The sequence below is a fragment of the Haemorhous mexicanus genome, chromosome 2 (genome assembly GCF_027477595.1).
Source record: "Haemorhous mexicanus isolate bHaeMex1 chromosome 2, bHaeMex1.pri, whole genome shotgun sequence".
NCBI classification, from domain to species: Eukaryota; Metazoa; Chordata; class Aves; order Passeriformes; family Fringillidae; genus Haemorhous; species Haemorhous mexicanus.
The window spans coordinates 91,661,229-91,683,446 of record NC_082342.1 but is presented as its reverse complement, the minus strand read 5'-3'; the positions used below and the strand labels follow the sequence as shown (position 1 = coordinate 91,683,446).

Sequence of the window (22,218 nt, the reverse complement as noted above, 5' to 3'; positions counted from 1 at the left end):
CCTGCTCTTCAGGAGCACTTCTGGGTACTCTTATCCAAGTGTAAAGTATGATATTACTAAACCAGAATAAGGGGTCAAAAATCTGAGCCTGGTCAGAATGGGAGAAGTTTTTTTGCCAGTGGCTCAAACCCCTGAAAACCTAAGGCTGCATCACAAGCAAATACTCAACAGCTAAAAGTTCATTTTAAACATTCCTTATTTTCCAGCTAACATGTCAATAGTAGGTAAACAGCATATCCTGGGCAACTCTTTCTAAAAACCTATCGAAGTATTTTTGGATGATGGAAAATAGGCTGTGCCTACAACAGAAAGAAGAACCTTTTACAAGTCTTCAAATAATCTCAAATTAGCTTTTAACATCCTCTCTGCTACAATTCTGGGCTTTATTAGCTGTTCTGCTTGCCTAATTCCTGAGCCTGCCTAATGTCTTCTGTAGAACAACTATGCATTTTTTTCAGGCATTTGTCATTTCTTGAAACATATAAAAGAGAGCACTTGGATTCAAATAACAGGCCATCTAAATGCTGTTCTGCATAGGGAGTGATATATGCTGACAAGGACTAGAAGTCAAATGTTCTTTTTATGGTACTTTATGGTGAGCAAACCTACTTAAAACAAGCTTCTTCTCAAGGCAGCATATTGATTAGAGCTGACGGGCCAAAAAGACCTTTGGGAGACAACAGAATATGGCTTGAGTCAAAGAGTAACACTAAAGCTGGCAGCAGCAACATTAAGAGTCAGTGAAACCTGAGAGAGTTTGTCTCATGCTGAAATTTATTGCACCCATTTGGACAGCCATTATGGTAGTTAGTAATTTTATCTGCACAAGTTCATCTGTATTTGGACTCTCAGAGCTTAGTGAAAGGTCCTGCAAGGCAGAAGCATACCCAGGGCTCTGCTGACTGAGGCAAACGATTTCTGTGCTGAGGCAAGGTGTGACTGTGTCTGAAGACTACGAAAGGCTGTTTGTATTGATGGCCAGCCACAGCATTAACAGTAATTCTGAAATAAGGTGATGGCAGGCCAGTGCAGATGAGGATTTTCTAGTCTGCACTGCTGTGGTTTTCTTCTGAGGCTTGATGAAGCTGTCACTCACAAGCAAAAATGGCTGTTCTCTTGGATAGAAGTACATTTATACTTCACATCTTAGGAAATAAATGGGCAAAAAGAGCAACACCCAGTCTAATATCCAGTGAAACTGCATCAAAATCTCCTGATGAGACATATTGAAAATGGTAGGTTAAAGCCACTCTACAGAATATATTGAATTGTTCCTTTGCCTAGTTTCTGCAATTACCATTGCATTGAAATTGCCATTACCATTACCTGTGGAGATGCTCCTTATCTTCATTGCTGACTGGTTCCAGTGCTTAATTACCTTTATTTTTCTAACATGTCTCTTGGCGGGTTGAAGCCAACCAGACTGCTGGAATCACCTTCAAAATGTTAGTGGAGGATCTCTTCCTAAGACAGATATAATTGCTCCTGATACTGATATAATTGAATCTGACAGGGCTTTTGATAGTGGTCTAATGAAACAGTGGAGTACTGAGTTGGGAGTGGATGTAGGTCTTCATATTGGATACCAACCCCACCTCAGGATAAGTGGAGAGAGGTGACTGAACCCTGAAGAGAAGATTATGAAAAGGAATCTGAACCAAACCTCCCTGGCTTCCCATACAGATTACAATGCACGAGGTGCTGGGCATTGTAAAGCACACAGTTTAAGCAATCCTTAGGATCTTAAATTCTTTCTAAGTCCATCAAGAGAGGTAGGAATCTCCAGAGAGCACAAATTGGCCTTGACCAGACAACAGAGGGATCTAAAATAGAAAGTTCCTAACATGGCCAAAACAGTGAAAAAAAAGAAAAATTAAAAGTTCTGGGTGCATAAGTAGGAAAACACACAAAGGCCATTGTCCTTGGTCTCAGGGGGAAATCAGAAACAGTGTTCTATGACTGAATATTCTGAACAAGTTTATCCAGTTCCAGTTTATTTCTGGCCCACCCTCTCTCTCCCTCAGAAAATGTCTCTATAGAGATTGCTTCCTGATTTGACAGGGGATGCAGAAGGGTGCTGTTCATGGACTATTCTCAAAGCTGTTCATCATTCTCCAGGCCATTGGTCCAAGGCCATTTTCCAAGGACAATATAGGACATACAGACTATGCCATTCATTTCTTCAAGTCCCTGTACTTTGAGACATTAAGAGGCTAATTAATCTACCAAGGTAAAAAGACCCTATCAGTCCTCTTCTACTAAAGAGTTAACTTGCCAGGACCAGGGATTCTCTCCACTCATATTCAGCTGATGCAAGGTCAATGACAAACACACCAAGGAAGTCAGAGTTGCTTTATTTTTCTGTGAGCCGGTCAAATAAAACACTGCTGATGCTCCATTTATCTGGAGCGACAAGCATACACTTAGCAGCAGTGGAAAGCAGACGCTGGAATCTGGCACCAGGCTCCCAGCACAGCTGTCAGCCTGCTGACTAATCACTTCACCCCCATGTTAATGCTGCTCCAGGTCTACTGGGTCCTTTCATCTCAGATACCCCAGCACATGCTCCTCTTGATAGACCAATTTATACAGAGGTGTCACCATTAATTGTTACATAGCATTTTATTTTAGGATATTTTTTCAACTCAAGGTGGGTTTTTTCTAGAGGCTTTCTCTTTTCTACCATATTCCTTCACAATGGGAGTTGTGATTTGACTGCCTCCAGTATCAACTAGGCCTTAAATAGATGCCCCTTGCCAGAATGGATTTTCTTCAGGGTTTTTGTATATTTGTGTGCCTGAGCTTCATAGCTTGTTCTTTTAAACAGCCTTTCCTATAAATTTTTCTTTGGTGACTATTCTGACAAGCTGCAGTTGCGCAGTGCACACCTGACTCTCTTCAGAGAGATCTGGTTTGCCTTCAGTCTGTGTTATCAGATGGTGCTTGTAGTCTTGTCAGCACAAACTATTTAAGAAGCTCCCAGGGAAAGTGTTAAAATATAGGTGGGGCCTATGAACTCTCTTCTTGGCAGCTGTGCTTTATTAGCTGAGCTGTGCAAAGGTGGTACAGCTAAGGTAATGCAGTGCTTTCACAGAAGCATTATATATTGTGACAAGCTGAACAACCTCCAGGACTCTCACTCATCGTGACTCCCATTTCATACCTCATCCATTACAGGAATGAGGTATGAAAACATTTCTGTGTTTCCTAAAGATATTAACAGACTCCTGGGAAATCGTTTACCTGGAGAAAGGGAAAAAGGAAAGTGTTGAGCCTCATTTTTTTGCGTTCAGGCTGAAACAGTAAGCCATGGCAGGGCTAACTGTCTTCTCCTGTTAGTGAATGATCGGTTTTTGCAATTGGTAACTGGAAAGAATTCAGACATTTAATTGGTTTAATGCATGTAGTTAGCAAAGGCACAAAACCATTAATTTGTGTCACTTCCATATTGACTTCAGAAAAAGGATATCCAAGGGCTTTTTAAAGAATAATGAAAGTAATCTCCTAACACACTGATGGTGGGAAGTTCAGTCACACCCATGTATGGGATGGTGGCTGGAGTCCTGGAAGGGTCGTTTGATTTGGTCATTCAGACACAATGGAACAGACCTAAAACTAGAGCAGAGCCTTTCTGTCATAGAAGCATAGAGGCCTGGAAAGGCTTGGGTTAGAACCAACCCAAAAGATCAGGGGAGTTGGAACTGGATGATCTTCAAGGTGCCTTCCAACCCAAGCTTTTCTATGACTTTGTGATTGTACTCATCTTTGAATGTTAAGTACACAACCAGTCTTTGTACTGGTATTTTAAGCCATGGTGGTATCTGGCTGTTGTCTGTGCATGTTCTAGAGTTTATGGTATCATTTCCCTTTTCTCAGCATGATTTTGTCCTGAAACAAATGGATGAGGTCTACCCCCATTCCATGGGCTGTCCTTATGGTGCTATTTCTTGGCATTCTACAGTTGCCTCAGAAGAGATCCCCATATGTTCTGTTACAATATTTTGATGGTCTGATCTTCAAGTCCTTATAATTCCCATGCTTCAGAGGTCTTTGCTGGAAGAGAATTTGAAAAATACACAGGGGCAGCAGCAAGTAGTGGGCATTTTCATGGCTTCTGTGATCCATTCACAATTATTGAGACAGGAATTCCCTACTGTGTGCATGAGAGACATGCAATATCTTCAGTGCCAGGCAGCAGAGATATTTATACAGATCTTGGCACAATGTTCTCAGTCTGTGCTTTGAGGAAGCACCATGTGGAATTTGCTTCTTGCAATAAAGGGATAAAGAGTTTTCCATAAAAGACCTTCGACGGGTAGTAGGTTGGCTCTGAGGGAAGAAGGAAGTGGTGTTTCAGATACTTTAATCTGAAATCAAAATAGAGGCTCTGCCAACAGAGCTCCTTTAAACCATGGAATATGTTTTCATCGCTGAATTTGAAATACTGTTTCAGAGTCTTGGTCAGATTTACTGTTGGATTTAAATCACTGTAGCCTAATTGAAGTCAATGGAGCTATGACAGTTTATACGAGCTAGGAGGCTGGTGTCTGTTTCAAAGTATTGTTTTCCCACAATTGGCCTTGATTTCTAGACAGTGATAGCCTTTTTTCTGGGTATCCCAGATACTCTAAGTATTCATACAGCCTATCTTAGGATTTTCTCAAATGTTTGTGATGTCTTAATTGGATCACCTTTTCCACACTTACCTCTCAGTGCTGACAATGTGATCCCTAACAATGTCTCTTGTTTATTCATATAAGCTCTTCTCACTAGTTATTGCATTTCTCTCTCCTCTGGGAAGTCACAGCCATTTAACAGTTGCACACCACAATGAGATTTAGAAGAAAAATAGTTTAGATGATCACAGCTGTGCAGATGACACTGGATAAATAGTGTCCTATCTCCAGACACAGAAAAAAAAAAAAATACAGCAGATAATGTCTGATAGTGTTAGTGACCTTTTTGGTAAGAAAGCTTTGGATACAATTCTTGCAAAGTGAAATTACACAGACCAGCTGGACTCTAAAATAGGATGCATTTTCTCCCTGCTCAGCACTGCTGAGGCCACACCTCAAGTACTGTATTTAGTTTTGGGCATCTCACTGCAAGAAGGACATTGAGGTGCTGGAGCATGTCCAGAAAAGGACAACAATGTTTGTGAAAGTTCTGGGTCCTAAGTCCCATGAGGAGCAGCTGAGGAAACCAGGCTTGTTTACACTGAAGAGAAGGCGGCTCAAGGTAGACCTTATTGCTCTCTACAACCTCCTTAAAGGAGGTTGTAGTGAGGTGGGTGTCAGCCTTGTCTTTCATGCAACCAAGGAAGGACAAGAGGAAACGGCCTCAAGCTGGGCCAAGAGATGTTCAGGTTGGATATTAGGAAAAATTCTTCACTGAAAGAGTGGTAAAGGGAAGCGGTAGAGTAACCATACCTAAAGTGTTTATAAAAATGAGTAGACATGGCATTTTGTAATATGGTTTAGTGGGCCTGGTGGTATTTGGTCAAGGGTTGGACTTGAAGATCTTGGAGGTTTTTTCCAACCCTAATGATTCTATGATTGTATGAGCATTTGCGTAGCCTTTGTGTTGCTGGAAAAGTATTTGAGAGGCTCACTGATATGTTCGTTTGGCTGAGTCATTTCTCCAAAGCCTGATTCTCCCTTGCATTGCATTCTTGATAATCATTCATGCCTGTGTAAAGTAGGTATAAAGTGCCTTCATATTGTAATGCAGTGGAGAACTGGGATCACAAATTCTTCAGCATCAGAGGGATTTTTTTCTTTATATTGTCACTGAATACTTGCAGTTTGGTAAAGAACTGCATCAGTTTTACTTGTATCTTTATCCATGCTGCATGTCTGAGCTTGAATTCTTGCAATGCAGCATATGCCTAGCCTGGGAAATTCTTGTGGCAAGTGCTGAATGCTGTGATTTATTATCATGGGAAGTAGTGCAGTTGTAAGCAGCAGCTTAATATGAAGCATAGAGTGGGACTCAGATCCAGCATGATTAACCCAAAGAGGTCTCCTGAGGGCCACCAAAGCAATCTCATTTGGGAATCTGTCTCCACTGACTAAATAGCCACCTCTAGCACCTTCCTGCATAACTGTTCAAACCACCTTGGTGCCATTCAAAGGCTGGCCATAGCCATGCAGCCTGAAGGGGCTAAACTGGTCCCACACATATAACCTCTGGGCCTTGTCCAGGGATTGAGATGGCTCCACCTCTCAACTTGGATCACAAGTTAATTTGAATGGGGGAGAAGTATTACTCTCCCCAAATCACTGCATTTCTGAACTGGCACATATGAGAAAAATTGAGGCTACAAGGAATCTAGCAGTTCTTTTAAGAAGGCCAGTTGTCCACTAAACAGTGCAGGAAAACAGGTTGTTGGAGACTTGCATGGAAATTAGGTGCCCAGGTCCCCTGTAGCCAGATATCTCCACCTAATGGAAGATATCTGATCAAAAACTTCAGATGGTGTGTTGGTTTTTAAATGGTCTTATTGCTGAACTTATAGCAAATTCACAAGGTATTTACTGTCTCTCTTAAGTCAGAAAGTGAAAGTTATGATTAAGAGCTTTAAAGAAAAGAGGGTCTCACCCAATTGTTGTTTAATTCCTTAAAGTAAAAATAAAAATTCTATGATGTTGTAATTAACTCTGGGGCATAAACCAGTAGCAAAATATGCTCAAATGTTATATGCCACAGTCATTAAAATGTAGATCAGTCTAACTGCACAATCTTGCTTACATCCTTCAGAAAGAGCAGTACAAAGTAAAAGTTACAATTTTAAAAAAAGGTTGTTTTTTAATAAGAATGCATGAAGACAGATGTAATTGTTATTACCCTGGTCACTATAACATAATGAGGATCCTTATAAGAATAGGCTATATTTCAAAATTGAAAAAGTAAAAGGGGGACAGGAGACCTCAGCAGTATCAGCATAAATGAGAAAATATTGTAATGTTTAATTTTTGTAGTATATTGGCTACCATTAGAACAGCAAACATAGATTTCCAGATGTTTGTGAAGAGTCCAACAGTTATATTTTATATCTAGGGCTGTAGTAACAATTTCTGTTCAGCAGCCTAGAAAAACATTTCATGTCGCAACAGGAAAGAAATATTACCATGGGGTTTTTTCCCCCCCTCATCCCCTATATAGCAATTTCTGAATATTTCAGTCAATGACAAATAAAAATTATGGTTTAAAAATTAAAACCACAGTCACTAAGGGCAGGACATAAATGTGCAGATGTTTTGTGATGCTCAAGAACTTTTCAGTCACAATGCTGTTGTGGAGAGGACTGGAAATCCATCAGAGTCAGACACTGTCAAATGCATTCCCTAAGGTATGCTGTCTGAAAAGGCAGTTAGCTTTTCATATTCTTTCCACATTTTCCTAAGGAAAAAAATCTAAACCACAAAACCTATTCATAATGGCTTGTATATAGCTCTCACTATTTTATTAGCAAGGGATTAACTGCAATCTGTTAATAAAAGTGAGCAACTTAAATCTAGAGTTCACTGGGCAATCTGTACAAGTCAGGAAAGCTGCATTGCCCTGAAACTGTTTGCAAAATATCCATTTTCCTTCTCCAAGAAGGAGAATTCTTTACAACCTTCCCAGCTGTTTCTGTCACCTCTGTGCCTTAATGAAGTTATACAAATGGCTGCCTGAAAATCTTGTCTTTACTGCACCTACATGGCTAGACAAAAAACCAAGTTTTTAAAGGCACTCCTTTTAACTGGTACATTTAATGCCTGTGCATGAAGACAGACGTCGTGCCACCCAGGAGCTGTCAGACTGTGACCACGCATGTAGCACCAAGCCATCCTGACAGAGCATGAGCTTTTACTGCCACATCTCTCTCTACTGCCCAGTAGTAGTTACAAGGATGGGAATAAAGATCAAAAATATAAATGGATGTCAGTTCCTCCATCTCCTGTTTATTTTACTTGTTTTTAATTAGTAAGGTGAGATCACAGCTGAGATTTTTTCCACTGCCTGGCCCCACTGTGCTTTGAAAGGTGCAGAAAGCTCTGCAACAGTGTCAGGATTCCCCAAGCAAGCACAAACTCTCTGGAGCAAGAAAGCCATGGGCAGCTGTGCCACTTCCTAGCAAAAGGCAGCGGGGATGCTGCAAGTAATGGCACTGTGGTGGGACTACTGGCTCATGCAAGACAGGTGGTCCAGAAGGGAAAGGCTGGCATATGTTAGGAGAGGCAGGCAGAGGGCCAGAAACTGTGCAGCCATGGGGAATTGTGAAGTTGAAATCACCTCTCTGATGGCCTGGCCCCTTGTCAAAGCTTCAGGAATTGCCTGTTGTATGTGGCTTGTGCAAGGTATCAGGTATCAGTTTTCCATAATGAAAAACACCATTACTACGTAAAGACAATTCATTAGGTGCAACATAGCAGAACTGTAATTAATTATTAGATATTATTTCTCACAAAATACATCTCCAAGATCACATTGCATTAGCCACAATATTGGACTGATGGAGCATAAACAAGGGTAATGATGAACACTGGTGAATGGAATTGGGAAGAGATGGTTATCAGGGTACCAGTGTGTTTCATGTGGGGTTTATTTAACAGTCTCATTAATGATCTGGAAAAGGAAGTGAATACCATTTAATTAAGTTTGCATTTGATACTAAATTAGAAGTTGCTCCAGACACCTCTGAGGGCAGTGAAATAAATCAAAAGGAGCTAGAAGCTTGCAAGGTAAAAGAGGAAAATGAGATCTGGTATGAAGGAAAAAAGCAAGCTAATCTCTCTGTAGCAAATAATCATGTAGCTATCAATAGAGGAATTCTGAAGAAAGCAGTGTTGAAAGAGAGGTAGGGATGTTAATGGACTATACATTCCCTCACAGCTCGGATATATGTTTACAGAAGCAACGCATCAAGGAGCAGGAAGGTAATAGCCCTTCACTGCAGGGCTGTAGAGAGAAGCCATCTATAATGCTGCACTCTGTTTTGGGCACCCTGTTATCAGAGAGATATAGACAAATTGGAATGAGTTCAGAAAAGAGCCATAAAAATGATTCCATATCCCTGGAGATAATGACTTATGAAGAAAGATCAGAAGAAGTAAATGTGTAAGGCCTTGTCTGAAAGATGACTGAAGAAGGACAGGAAAACAATCTGCAAAAATGTGAGAGCAAAAAGGGAGGAGGGTAATTTATCATAGTAACTATTAGTAATACGATGAAATAATAAGTAACAACTATAAATTCTAAAAGGGCAACTTCTGGTTGAATGTAGGAAGAAATTTCTGACAGTGGAATTTGGGTTAGTTTGCAGAGAAGTTTCCCAGGGGTAAAAGTAAAAGCTGCATTCAAGTAATTTAAAATCAAATTGGACAACTCACTAGAAAATGCACCCTGCTATAGGGAACAATATTACATTGCCTAGGGAATAAGCTGGATGACTTAATATGATATTTCACACTCAAGTCTTTATGACTGCGATATTTTTAATATGCATGGTCAACTATTTCAGGAAAATACACATTTCTTCTGCTGTCAGGCCTGATAATACAAACACTTGCATGCAAACATAACTTTAAACAAGGCAAGTAGCTCTGCTGACAGCACTGCACTGCTGACATGCAAAAACACATGCCTGAGCTCTTCAAGTTTTTGCAGGCTGAGTCTTAGATCTTGAATTGCCAATATCAAGATAGTATATACAGGTAACCACATCATTTATGGGTAGGTAAAGAAGTGGGCAAAATGGAAGATGGGGGTTGGAAGCTCCAGTGAAGACGCATCATTATGGTTATTTTTATGGTTATTGCTATTACTACTTATGACTGGTAGTGTGGGGTTCTGTTTCTTAATTGTCCACCTTTTTGGTCTCCTGCTTTCACCTCTGGGTTGAGTGTTCATTAGACAGCATAAAACTGCTTTCTATACTGCTTTTTAACACGTAGTGTTTTTAATACATCCTAAAATATCTGTGGAATGGGAAAAAAGACAAGGTGAAGTGAAAACTTGACTCTCCCCCAGATGAAAAAGATGGCAAAGGCTATGGATTTAAATGGATATGAGAGTAACCCTATATTTCCCCCCCAATTATAGCAATGTAATGTTGAAGTCGCTTCACTGTTTATTAGCAGCACAGACAAACTCACAGGCATTCAAAGAGTATGCTCCCTAAAACAGCACGGTTCTTATACGTGGGGTTTTTATGTTTATGTTCCTGTTTTCTTCTCTTCCCTCCCCTGTCCCCGCACCCCATGGGCTGTGTTTGGGCTGGCAGCCTGGTGGTGCCGCAGGCCAATGCCCGAGCCTCGGGACTCTCCAGCAAGGGCTCAAGCAGCAGCAGCTCCAGTGAATCCGAGACCAGCTCAGAGTCTGACTCAGAGAGTGAAAGCAGCTCCAGCGAGAGTGACGGCAGCAAGCCCTCGCACTACTCCAGCCCAGAGGTAAGGGCTTCTCTATGATTTAGGGTGGCACTCCATTACTACACACACTCACACCTTTTCCCATCCAAACCAACACAAGGAGGCTGTGAGGAGATGCATGAAAAAAACATGGGAGAGAAAGGCCCAAGGATCCTCCTCCTGGCATGCTGTGACATGTAAGCAGTGGTGGATGTTGGGGCAGATTAAAGCATTTGAAACAAAAATGAAGAAAGAAATAACCCTGTTACATTTTCCTCAAATTGGAGATGAGTTGAGCATCTTGCAAGGCTCACAGCTTGCTTGAAGTTTTATGCAACTCTGCCTCCATAGCAATGGCTTGCTTAGTGTGTAAGTCTTGATGTGGCTCCCAGCACTGCAAGGGAACTAAAGGCTTCTCGACACAGGGAAGCTATTATAAAATCAGTTTGAGGGTAGATTTTTAAAAGGAACCAATTGTTCACTCATGCACTTCCCATGCCTCACCCTCTAAGTGAATTATTCTCTGCTAGTGCTGCCTTTATGTGATTTCTTTCAATTCACCTCCAAAATGGACTAAACTGAATTACTCATGGTGCAAAGCACTGAGCCCAAACTAGTCATCTGGAGGGCAGGCACTGAAAATTTCCACATGTAGACAAGCCCTAGCCAAACTACAATTAAGCTGCCAGTGCTGTGACACCTTCTGCTTTCACCTCTGCAGAAAGCTCAACAGACACAACAAAGCTGCTTTCTCTACTAGGATTGATATTTTACATGTTTTGGTCAATACACACGTTTAGAATTAAACTATGAACTCCATAGCCACATCACACACATTAATGTATGTAAAAATATTCAAAAATCCAGAAGCAAGGTTGTAAATACACATGAAATACAGGCTGTGTATTTTCCTACTCCACATAAACTATCCACTCACTAGAATCCCTCCCCCAAAACTATGTCTCACCTATTCTCTCACCCTGAAAAAAAAGCTATGCTGCAAAAACAGCAAACCTTTCCTCATATTTTCCTTGGTTATTTGGAGACATATTTCCAATTGAACAAAATGCAGTACTCACAGAAACATCCTTAATATGTTTTTCTAAGGTTCTGTCACTTTTGTTCCTTGTTTAACACTTATCTTCTGTCTTTCTTTCACAGTACTTTCAGACCCATTTCCAGTTAATTCTCCTCTCACTTTGTCCACTTCCTATATCTCTCTCTTCTTTCCAGTCTCTCTTGTTGCTCTCCCTGAAGCACCCCATGTCTTACTTCCCATTCCGAGCTTTCTCATCTGACCTGTTAAGACCTTGTTCTCTGTCTACTTAATTCCCTGCTGGAATTAGTGCAAAGATCTCATTCTTGGTCTCTCCTCTCCCTGTGGGATCTCAAAAGGTGGAAGCAAAGGGGCAAAGAGAAGAAAGAAAGGGGAAGGAAATATGAGATGAAAGGAGGAGAAGCACAGGAAGGGAGGAGTGGTTACTATCTAGGCAGATACCCATGCTGCTTGGGCCCAAGAGCAGAAATTCCTCAGAGAATGCACAGAGCTAATTAACTGAGGCAGGTCCTGGATTTCATAAAGTCCAGCAGAGAACTACATCATGGAAACATGGAGGACATGCCTCCTCTTAAGCATTTTATACATATCCTCTCGAGATCTGTGGAACTACTTTTGCACAGAGCCCTGAGCTGTCAGTGATCATTGTCACGAAACAGCTGCCCCACTCCAACAGATTGCTTGTCTCTTTGCATTATATTTGTGTGGTTTGCCTTCTAGGACATGCTGTATGAAACATGCCTACACAAAAATGTAAATGACTCACAAATGGGATGGCTGCAGTAATTTTCATAGGCAATTTTCATCCCTTGATGGGATCTAGGAGACAGCACACACAGATAGGGTATGGGTGTCCCAGGGAAGTAGAATACCTGTGTTTTCCCCAAGGGTAAATGCTTTCCCAGGGCTATCATATGACTGATGGAACCAGTTTAAACATGCTCAAGTGATGTCTCTGACTGGAAGTCTTTTTAGCTTTGCATAAATGCTTTAACTTACATTTATGCACCCAATGAAGCCATCTTTCTAAAGTATATGTCAGTTTCTTACCCAGTAAATGGAAAGAGACAGGTCTTTGGAAGCTCCCTAAAGGGAGGCCATGTCCACCTAAATTTAAGTAGTGGACTCAATTCTAGATTTAGTCTTAAAATTAATTGGCTTAGACAAAAAAAAAGTAAATACATCTTGGTTTTTGATTTAGCATTAACTGGTGCTTTCAGGTTCAATGAACTGGAGCAGTCCAGCACAATGCTGGGCAGAAACTCTGTATTTAAAGGTTGGGAGGAACTCAATGTAGAAATTTGCAAACCATTATGATGCCTTTATTCTTCTCACCCCCTCCCCACCCAATAATCTGAAACATTATATGCACATACTCAAAGATTTTTATTTCTGGGTGGGACAGTGTATCTTCTGCATTTGAGGTTATATAACAATTCAAGTGCTGTTTCATGTCTTCAGTAATTTTTTCCTTATCTCATTTTGAGATTTTCAAGTTGTCCTCAGGTGTCTAAATGCAGCTGCATAGAGTGAAAAAGCAGCTCATTGTAAAGCATACATATAAAGTAGATTAGATGAATTGCACCCTAAAAGTGTATGTTTCTTTCCATTGACTATTTAGAGCCAGTAGTGACTAGCTCAGCTGTCTTCACTTTATGTCTGCAGTAAACTAAGAATAATGGCTGAGCTAGAACAGGAGACAACATTCAGACTGGTTTCAGTGATGTGGACAAATTAAGGTGCCTCAGACATTAATGGGAGTAGTTAAAGCTTTGTGGACTGCCAAAACTAAAATTTTGAACAAGGAACTGAGACTTCTAGCTCCTGATTCTTTGCTGAAGTAATGAATTTTTTGAATGACCTTAATTAATGTCATAAATGACAAATCTGGAAAACAGTGATGTCTTACCATTTTTCAGGAGGTTGAAAAAAATTTGCGTGTCAAGTATATAGAAAAAGCTACATTTCTAAAGCTAAAAGTTTGGTTGGTTTGTTCTTTGTTCCATTGAATTATCCTGCGGGCCTTCCCTAAAGCTGTCTTTGGTTAGACAACCACAAATTCCTGCTATGAGGGAGGATAAGAGTGGGGAATGGGCAGGAAGGAAGCAGAGAAGCTATCCCATGGGACAAAGGATCACTGGCCTCACCAACAGTAACCAGTCCAGAAGAGAAAAATGCCCCTTTCTGAGCCTCACCAGCCCCACATACCAGATACAATGGCCTTTACAGATTTTGCTGTTGTGACTAGTTCACAACCATTAGTTCCTTCCTCCTTTTTAAGGAGTCACATATAGGAATTTTACCACTAGACCATCTGTAGATGCCATCGTTACCTTTGCAAATAGGATTCCTGGGTTTTGGCTGTCCTGGGGACTATTATTGACAAAGACTGCAAACTACACTCTCCCTTCCCTCCAGAAAACTCTTTGTGCCAAGAACCACCTCTTACATTATTTGTGTGCTGTGCCTAACACATGGGAATGCCCAGTTCTAATTTGTTAAAGCGCTAGCAGCAGTGTTAATAGTAGCAATGAAGTAATAGTAATAATAATAATCATCATCATCATCTTCTTCATCATCACTGCCGTCTATGCCTTAAACATAACGAGAAAGCACCACATTTGTACAGGCATTGCCCTGAGCGAAGTATTTGATAACAGGGCAGCACAAGCAAGTTACTACAAGGGTGAATTAGTACATGGATTTACAATAGCTAGAGCAGCTTGCAGGGATGGTGGGCTAAGTCCATGCACATGTTATGGGCTCACATATCTCTCAGTGAAAGGGGTGTCATACTTCAAGTTTACCATATATTAGCCACGCCTTAGGTCCCTCTTTGTAGTAATAAGCATAGAGTGACCCCATTACACTTGCATTGTTTAACAGCCCTTTATCCTAGAAAGTGTTTCTGGATAACATTTTGACAAGTTTTTTTTTGGATGCATGCCATTCATGCCTCTGGTTGCACTTGCAGCCTTGAAGAGATCTGAGATATGTAGACATGTCGTGTGGGAGTCATCCCACCTAAAATTGCACTTCTTCTGTAGATACCTACATCTGCTCACCACCTCAGCCTCCCCTTTACAGTCTGTGGAGAGGAAAAGACGTTTTTAGGGCCCAGCTCATCTGGCCTATTTCATATGTCTATTTCAAGAGGGAATTTTTCACACCCTGGAAGAGTAGTTCACTGACAGGAGAAGGAACTTGTTGACTAGCTAAGATATAGGTGTCTATGTTGTACAGATTAATCCACCCACAATATTTAAGGAAATGTATCCCATCCTGTTTCTTCATGAAGCCTGGCACATGTGTATGTCTGTGGCATGTTGATCCCTGAAAGTGTCTTAGTTCTGTTAAGTTTCCTGGCTTGAGTTTTCATGCCAAACCTATATTTAATTGCAAGTCAGCTGACCAACCTATATTTAATTCAAAATCAGCTGATCACAGACTGTTATTCCTATCACCAGTGCCCATCTGGACAGCACTAGCTTTACCCCAGTTGAAAAGTGCCCAGTTCTCTAAAAAGCCCTACGGGCAGCATATTTCTGTGACATCAAAACCAATGAGCAGAGAGCATTTTGGTATCAGAATACTCTGGATATATATTCATATGTATTTCTATCCTTAGATGCTGCTGAAAAACTTTCAATTCAGCAAATCAACTTTTCTTCCATAGAAAGGTGTGTGGAGCGGAAATTAGGGATTGTCTTTTTCTCCCCCAAATAATTTCAATTAGGCATGTATAATGGATGAACAAAATTTTTCAAGTGAATTTTCCCAGTCTATTTTTTTACCAGTCCTACTATCTATTCTTGGCTGTCATGATTTGTTCTCTTGCAAGGTGCCTTCTTTTTTTTTTAATGTGATCTCAAAGTACAGTAATTTTCAGTTAGAACAATCAATTGAATAAATTACTTCCAAAAATGAACTGGCATCACTCGTGTACACTGAGAATCTCAAATATTCAGAAATGGTATCAGGGCCCAAAATCAGTGAGAAAAGTTTTAAAATTCCAATTTTTAAAGTTTGGATTCTTTTAATTTACCTGATAGGCTGCAGACATTTTACTTTCATCAGATGAATCTTACAGGATTTTTTTAGCAGACAGATCTTAGGGGTTTTTTCAGGAGCCACAAGGATTTGAATTTTTATTTAAACTAAACCTCAAAAGTGCACCTGAAACTCCTGATGAAACCAGGAAAGCTGGTAACACTGTTGATCCTTTTTAATAAACGTCATAGTTGGTGGATAGTTTGGTAGGACCATAGTAGCAGACATACTACCGCACAGCCAGGTTATGATGCTGCAGCATGTAATCACTTTTTCCTGCTGGTTACTGTGGTCCCTTGAAATCCATGAGCCACTGTTTTCAAGAATTACAAGATATATAAAGAGGCAGAATTGGATGTAACAGATGAATTTGGAAGTTTTTTTGAACTTCCAAGCAGCACTCACTCTGACCTAACCTTACAGGCAGAGGTGTATTTTTCCCCACATGCTTCTGATGTATCTCCTTTTCTGAAATACTTCTGAACGGTGGAAAGACTTCCATGTATAGTGAACCTTTTATTATATATCTCGTAAATTCAGTATGTGCACAGTGAATGGCACCAAACATATCTATCTATATTTTTAACAGCAATAAAAAAAATGCTGTTCATTTTTAGATAAAGAGTTAAGGCCTGTAAAAATACAGCTTCATCCAAGAGAAATATTGACCATCCATTTTCAAGATTTACAGCTCAGGAAAGAAATTCTTCATGTAAGATATTAGGGAGTATGCTTTAAAAACATAAATGTAAGCCAGTCCTGCAAACTTCCCAAAGGTCTGGGCTAGCTCAGTAATGAGTAATTTAGACACTTTAGCTAGAAGGAATATTTTTATCATATGAATTCCAATGTCTAATTTTTTTGCTTATTTTAGGAGCCTTTGCTCCTTGTAGAGTGCATACAATCCTCAGTGGGTGATTCTGAAGGCGCCCTTGGCTGTACAAGAAACTTGTGTTGCCCTCAGGCATCTACTTTAAATAAGAAGATACTCTTTTAAGTTAGAGACTGTAGATATTCTCTCTTGAGCAAACTTTCTTCCAGAGCACTGATGGTTTTCATGTTCGACTCATGACACAGTTTTTGATAATTCACATGCAATGGCCTAGTGTACCAAATACTGGTTCCATCTGAGCAAATCAGGAAATTTTTTGCTTTGGCTTTTGTGGGGTTAGGTTATGGCTAGCCATCTACTCCATCATCTATTTCTTTCTGGGGTTTTTGCCTTTCCTCTTCATTTTATTACATTCAAATTACTGATTGCAAGAAGCTCTAGAAAACAGTCACACAGTGTTCTGAAATAACATTGTCTCAGCTGGTTACATTTGCGGTTACATTTGAAATCATGATTATCCCACTTCTTCCCTGTCCTAACACCATTATGTTTTAGATGTGCTCTTATAACTTGATAGTGTTGTGACAGACATTAAAAGAAAAACTAACAGCCAAACAATACTCACAAAATGAGCCCTTGACAGCACCACCACACAACAAGTGTTTGTGGATTATAATGTCAATACAAGACAGGTTACATGAAGCGCCTGGTTAGCCCTCCAACTCCCCACCACATGCCACTTTGTATGCTTCTAAAATGTAGTTACTGCAATGGCACAAGACACAAAATGCACATCCCTAGCTTTCCTGATAGCTATTGTCCCCTAGCCTCTGCTGTACCCTGCCTTATTTTCCTCCCTTCCTATCGCCGTTGCATTTTTTTTCTATTTGGAACTTGAGAGTGTTTCCCAGTAGAGCCAGTGGCAGCACTGCTGTTGTGAATCACCCTTGGAAATGATGCATCACAGAAACCCTGCTCCCTCTCATCTCCAAATGACATTCTGAAACAAAAAACATCCCCCGATTGCAAGGCATGAGCCCTGTCCTGCAACGCAGGGCCAGTGCCAAGGTGTCGCCATAGGATGGGGCAGCTCTTGTACCGAAGGAAAATCTGGGTGGTCCCCGGAGGGATGCGACGTTTCGCTGTCCCAGAGGGGTCCCCGGGGTGGGGGCAGCAGGGCCTCGGCACTAAGCTCGTTGCCGTCTGTTTCCCTTTCAGCCTGAGCCGCCCTCGTCCAACAAGTGGCAGCTGGACAAGTGGCTGAACAAAGTTACCCCTCACAAAGCACCCATCCTAGCCCACCCCGATGGCCCGGCGCTGGAAGCCCATCCCTACTACGGCCGCGTGAAGGTAGAGCGGCAGGAAGGACAGAAGACCCCGGCTGAGGGCCCGGCCGAGCATCGCAGTGAGGAGAGCCGCACCGCCTCCGCCGCCGCCGCCACCGGGGACGGGCCGCGGCCCAGGACCGCCAACAAAGCGCCCGGCAGCAAGGGCAGCCGGCAGAAGTCACCCCTCGCTGCCGACGGGGGGCCGCCGAGGCGGGCAGCAGGGAAGAAGGCACCGCGGCGAGCCGAGAGGAACTCCGCCGGAGACGGCCCTCCCTGCCCCAGCGCAGAGGAGCCCCCCCGGAGCCACGGCTTCCCTGAAAACGCTGCGGGCGAGGCGCCCAGGGCCCGGCCCGCCGGCAGCGGCTGCAGAGCGGGGCACCGCCGGGAGCCCCGCTCAGCTGCAGCTGGTGAGAAGCGTCGGGCCCGAGGGCCGAGCAAAACGGCGCCCAAATCCAAGGAGTTCATCGAGACCGAGTCTTCGTCCTCATCATCCTCCTCCGACTCAGGCTCTGAGTCGGAGCGGGAGGAGCGCCCGCTGCCCAAGGTGCCAGCGGCAGCCGGGCCTGAGCCGCGGGGTGCCAAGGACGCGGGGACCGGCACCTCCAGCAAACCCCACGGCGGCTGCAGTGCCTTTGGCTCTATTAATGCCAGGACTAGTAGTGAAATAGCAAAGGAGCTGGAGGAACAGTTTTACACCCTGGTTCCTTTCGGTAGGAATGAGCTCCTGTCTCCTCTGAAAGACAGTGATGAGGTAAAGTCGCTGTGGGTCAACATTGACTTGGCTCTTTTGTCCAGGATTCCAGAGCGTTTGCCCGAAGAACCGCTGGCCATGAGCGCCGGAGCAAACCAGGCGGCCAGCTTCCCGCAGGGTAGTAGTGCTGAACCCCCCGCAGAGAAGGGTTTACCGAAATCTAGAAGGAAACGCAAGGTGAGCTGCTGGGGAACCGATCACCGGGGGTAGGGGAGCCTCCAGCAAGTGGGAGGCTAACACCGCTTGCACCCACGTCCAGTGCTCAATGGCAGCTTCTTCTCCAGGCTGGCCTTTCAGAGCTGGGATTTGTCCCTGCTTTCCACGTAGGGCCTGGCCAAACCCCAGAGGAAATGCCAGCCCTGAAGGTGATGAAATTCCTGGCCTCGAAGGATCACAGCTCCTTGGAGACAGCGTTGACTGCTGTGTGTGTGCCTTTGCGTGCCTTTGCGAGGGCACTGCCTTTATAGTAGCATAATTTTCTCTCTTGAGGCTTCTCTCAAAACCTGAGCGTTTCGAAATGATGCTCAGGTCAGCGAAGGGACAGCTGTCTGCTGCCTTGTTGTAGTCGACACAGTATCACTGCGTGCATGGGAAAAGAAGAGGCAGCATCATCTTTTTTCCCTTCTGACTGTCAGCAAGAGGCAAGCCCTTCAGTGCAGCAGGGAGCCCTGGCTTTGTGAGGGATGCATTCACAGAGACTTGGGACCTGACTGGTTCTGGATCCTGACTCCTGGCTCCCTCGCACCCTGGTGGCCCCATTTTCTCTTGGGGCTGTAGGTGTAGGAGCAGGACCATAGTCCATTAGCTGCCCCCTACTCAGCAGCACTGTCACCATGCTTGGGTGGGCACAGCCCTCTGCTCACATCCACCCTTCTGCCCTGCTTTTCCCACTCACTTTCTGGGGCCAAGGGGAAAGCCCCTTCCACTCCATGGCCAAAGCCAAGCAGGCTTTCTGGTCTGTTTGTACTGATCTGATCCCAAAAGTCATTCTGAACTGGAATCACCATCTGCTCGATTTCTGAACAGTTTTGCTGTGCAACCAATCATCTGTTGCCCCCTAAGCTGCTGTATGTGTGCAGATGGATCTGTATGTTTTTTGGGGACCATTTATCTAAAGCAGTCTTCCATATTGTTTTATCTTTCTTCATTTTTTTGTCCTTCTTTTATTAGTATCTGAAAGTTGGCAACCCTGGTTCAAGTGGGAAAGTGGTGGAAACCAAGTTTTATATTGTACCCCTTTCTTTACATGCTGCCTCTTTAGATTTTATTTTTTAAGACATGGACCAGTCATCTCCGATCCATGTTAGCTATATACTCAAACAAAGTATCATCATTTGTAACAAAATGACAGAAAATACCATCCCTGACTTGTTGAAATATTTTTGGATCTGTAGTAAATCCAAACCATAAAAAATTATTACTTATTTCTTCACTCAGTGTGAGAATGAGGAGGAGTGCAGAGACATCAAGAAGACCCACTTAGAGCGAGAGAGTTCTTCACGATTAGCTGCCTCTGCCCAAAGCATCTCAACAACAAATCACTGCAATATGAATGAAAATAGGTAAGCTTTTTCCTTCTTAGTTACCACTGAATCATACCACTAGTTGCAGTTTATTGTCAGGTGTTATTTTTTTCCTTTCCTTCCCTATTTTTTTAATTATTGCATTTTATGTTGAAAAACTAACCACTGCAGTCTTCTGGTTTAATGATGAAATTAGTAGCTCCTGACACATTCATGAACCTGCATTTTCATCTTGTTGCACAGGAAAGAAGTTGTGAGCTCAAGTGTGAGGCTCATGGAACAAGTAATTATAGCTAGAGCAGTGTGATTGTCCAAGACATATTTCCTAACACTGTGTTGTAGGCAGCAATTCACATATACAACCATCTTATAGCTCTTTCTTAGACTTTCTTTTACTTTCTTTACTTACAAGTTTCAAGCTTTAAGTTTGGCTGTATAAAAAGAATTATGTATCAGATCTGTGGAAAAGATTGAAAAAAAAATTCACAACAATGTCTGCAATACTCAGCTCCAGAATGTATTTGAGAATCAGTATTTTTGAGATTACAAGCATTCTATTCTGTGTAATTAGTAAGTATTTTAGGGCAAGGAATTTAGGACTTTTTAAAAAGTGAGATTTTTCAGAGGATATAAGGCATGAAACAAAAAATTAATATTTAGCATATACTGGCATGGTTTATGCACACAGAGCCCTATCAATGCCAGAGCAATCACATTTGAGTTTCTCTGGGGGCTTCCAGCAGTCCCACTTAGACATGCACAGTTTCAGAGTTCAGCTGCATGCTGCTTGGTACATGCTGGTTATCAGTATTTTTTTTAATATTATTTTTCGGTTGGTATCAGGGTACTTTTTGGGTTGAAACTGCTACAAAATAAGAAAGAAAATGTTTGTATTTATTGAAGTAGGCTTTTCTGTTGTACACATCTTTGATGAGATTGAGTAATTCTTGCCATTAATACTGGAAAAAATCACAAAGAAAACTGATCTAGATAGTGTTTATTCAGAAATATGCATTGAATTTCTCTGTCTTGACATGTCACATACGTTTCATGAAGTGAAAACAATGCCCAGAACAGTTCCTTTCTTGTGGGTGGTTGCATGCAGACATGCTGTTTCTGTTACCCCAGTGTCATATGTTTTATGTTGCATTAATTTTCAGAGACTAGCATGGCTGTCATAGCTTGCTGTGTCACAGGGTTAATTCTGTGCTTCCTGGAAGCAAGACAATAATTTGTGTTTTTCTTGACGTTATATTCAGTACTTCCAGTTGCAACTGTGTATTAGAGGAACAAAGAATTTCTGAAATGTACAGTTGCCTCCTAGTTCCTACAGTTGCCTCCTGGTGTGCTCTGCTTCCAAGATGTTTCTGTGGTTTGTGCCACAGTGTAGGACATGATATCAAATGCTGATATTCCCACAGCTGAGGAAGGGCTACTGAGGCTGTAGCTAAAGCAGCAGTGCAGATATCAGGACCTCCTCGTCCTCTTCCAACCAGCATCTGCTCATGCTGGCACATCCCCTCTTCAGTTACACCATGCCTTTCAGGTTCTCCTGTAAATATACATAAGAAATGTGTTTGAAACCAAAATTCTTTTTCTTTTTCCTTTTCCTTTTCCTTTTCCTTTTCCTTTTCCTTTTCCTTTTCCTTTTCCTTTTCCTTTTCCTTTTCCTTTTCCTTTTCCTTTTCCTTTTCCTTTTCCTTTTCCTTTTCTTTTCCTTTTCCTTTTCCTTTTCCTTTTCCTTTTCCCTTTTCCTTCTTTTTCATCTTTTGCTTTTCCTTCTCTTTTCCTTTTTTTTTTTCTTTTTCTCCTCCTGTTTCTTTTACTTACCCATTTTCTGTTTTACCTTTCTTTTCTCTGGCTTTTTCCTTCTTTTATTTTGGGGGTTCTTTTTGACAGAGTAGTATTATTCATGTCCTACTAAAGCTACCCAGACAGTTTTGGCAGCACAGCTGAGGGCTGGTAGCAATTAGAGGAGCAAGACCACCTTCAGCCATAAGCATTTTCTATTGTGGAATTACGGTCTGAGAGGCGGGCTAAGTAAAATCCTGTTTGACAAGAAAGGCTACAGGCTTAGAGATACCCCAAATCTCTTGCATCTATATGATCCACAGTCTGCCCATTCCCAGCAGATCACAGCTCTGACAGTCCTCTGCTGCAAGTTGTCCTGTATGGCCTCTCAGTATAAGATTTGCTGCTGTACTTTGCCTGCTCACACTAAGTTTAGATTGGCCCTACTCAGTGACCAAAGGCCATGTGTGCAGCACAAGTAGAAATTTCAGC

General features: G+C 42.1%; 1 protein-coding gene across 1 annotated transcript in view; it reads left to right on the top strand.

Moving 5' to 3' along the window:
- The window catches only part of AFF3 (ALF transcription elongation factor 3), a 277,772-nt gene that overhangs the window by 214,418 nt on the left and 41,136 nt on the right, over positions 1 to 22,218 (top strand). Inside the window, exons 10-12 of the mRNA XM_059840318.1 lie at positions 10,271 to 10,436; positions 17,552 to 18,589; positions 19,850 to 19,974. Coding sequence (XP_059696301.1) covers positions 10,271 to 10,436; positions 17,552 to 18,589; positions 19,850 to 19,974 — 1,329 coding nt within the window. The remainder of the gene's footprint in view (positions 1 to 10,270; positions 10,437 to 17,551; positions 18,590 to 19,849; positions 19,975 to 22,218) is intronic.